The 1,970-nt window shown below is 33.4% G+C and overlaps 1 protein-coding gene across 1 annotated transcript; it reads left to right on the forward strand.

The window, feature by feature from the left end:
* Window positions 1–43: 43 nt before the first annotated feature.
* On the forward strand, window positions 44–1,964 carry LOC109589862 (uncharacterized; the record flags this gene model as incomplete). The annotated part of the gene is made up of 6 exons (XM_020005855.1): window positions 44–119; window positions 235–355; window positions 941–1,043; window positions 1,149–1,353; window positions 1,626–1,769; window positions 1,813–1,964. Coding segments are annotated over 5 exons (540 nt in total), but the record flags the coding sequence as incomplete, so codon positions are not given.
* Window positions 1,965–1,970: the final 6 nt, after the last annotated feature.

The raw sequence follows: 1,970 nt of genomic DNA on the forward strand, positions 1-1,970 counted from the left end.
TGAATATACTTTGTTTTACTAGAATATAAATGAAATTTACTAGTTACATGCATTTGTGTCTTTTAGGTTTTTGTCTACACTTGAAGAAAATGCATCAAATGAAAATGACCATGAAGAAGGTACACATGTACATGTACTGTATAATTAAACACTACTAGTTGTACATGTACATGTACCCTACATTACTTATTTACATGTACATGTACTTATTTCCTTTCCTTATCCCTCTATCAGATCTACCTGTTACTCATCTCCAGTTATTGTTGTTGGTGTGGGGTAGTTTCTCTGATAGTGTTAGGAAGGAGTTACTACTCAAGTGTGTAGCAGCTGTCAATAAAGTGGCCGAAGAGAAAGAGTGAGCCATTTTGATTTTACATGTACATGTACATGTACATGTGCTCTCTTCTATTCTTCTGGCTTTAGCTAGTTTATTATGTGCATAGTTGATTCAGTATGGTTATAAGCATTACATGAACATGTAAGTGTTATTTACATACATGTATGTGTGCCTAAACATTTACCTGTACATGTACATGTACATGTATGTTTGTGACATGTTTCTGAAGTATAGAATGTCTTCTCAGAAACATTATGTCACAATTCACAAACATGCAGAAAGAGGCTAGTACATGTTATAAACATGCATTAAGCATGCAGGTTCATGTGTACATGCACAAACATGCATGTGTTTTTTCCTGGGTGCATTTCTAAATGAATAGTTCATGTATAGTTCATAGTTCAATATTATGGTTCATAATATTGCATACTGTAGTTCATGATCATGTTTCAGGAAACATGCATAACTTAAAAGTAAAATCATATTTTTGATTACACGATAAAACATGAATGTTTGATCATGTCACTTAATGAAGCATGCAACTGTTCCTTAATTACATGTATAATTTTTGCCTTTGTTTTACTGAGTTTTACTGATATGTAGGTCAGGATATGTTGTTCCTCCATTGACATGTTGTCGTTTGTTGCTGGTATTACAGTACATGGTATTCAGGTTTAATGAACCAGTTCAACAACTAGTGCAACAGGTTTGACCACTTTTAATTGTACATGTACATGTAATTTTACATATACATCTCTCTTTCTCCCTCCCTCCCTCCCTCCCTCTCTCTCTCTCTCCCTTTTTTTCATAGGTTGATTGTAATCTATTATCTGATTTATTGGTCAGTCCACTAATCAGTGATCATGCTGATATCATGTCATTCCCGTGTGATCAAGAGTATCAGTATCAGCAAAGTATCAATAAACCCCCGGTACCTCTCCTCACTCCAGTGGCTGCTGCCACACCTACTGGTACCACACCCACTGTTGATGATAATAAGAAGAAAAAGAATGACAGTATGTTTTTTTCGATCGATTATTTAAGCAGTTGTTGGATAAAGTACAGTATAATGACCAATGGGATCATTGATAAGCATTGGTTTCACAATGATTATTTGAGTAATTAATTTCTTGTTAAAAAAGTTTCATTACAGAATAATTTTATGCATGCCCTTTTAGTTGTAAATGCATATACATGTACATGTTCATTAGATGAATAACATACATATAGTATATTGCATGTACATGTATATCATTGTTATTATTATTATTTCTCATATCTCTATTAGGAATTATTACTGACTTATTATTACTGAAGATATGAGGACTGTACTAATACTTGAAGGTGACATTGATTTCCAACCTGACTTTAAATCAAATCTTAAAAGAACATTACAAGAAGTGAACAGTCATGATCCTGACTGGGACCTTGTGTTAGTAACAGTTTAAATCAATAGTTTATTGATCACTTTTTAGTTATGTTGGTCGTAAAGAGCTGAGTCCAAATGTTGAGAGTATTATTCCAGGAACAAAGAACCTTGTAATACCTCGGTACTCATATTGGACATTAGGTTATATAATATGAAATAGAGGAGCTGAGAAACTGATAGCTGGGAGACCTTTTGATAATATAC

Source organism: Amphimedon queenslandica, unplaced genomic scaffold, assembly GCF_000090795.2.
Source record: "Amphimedon queenslandica unplaced genomic scaffold, v1.1 AMPQUscaffold_10796, whole genome shotgun sequence".
Lineage (NCBI taxonomy): Eukaryota > Metazoa > Porifera > Demospongiae > Haplosclerida > Niphatidae > Amphimedon > Amphimedon queenslandica.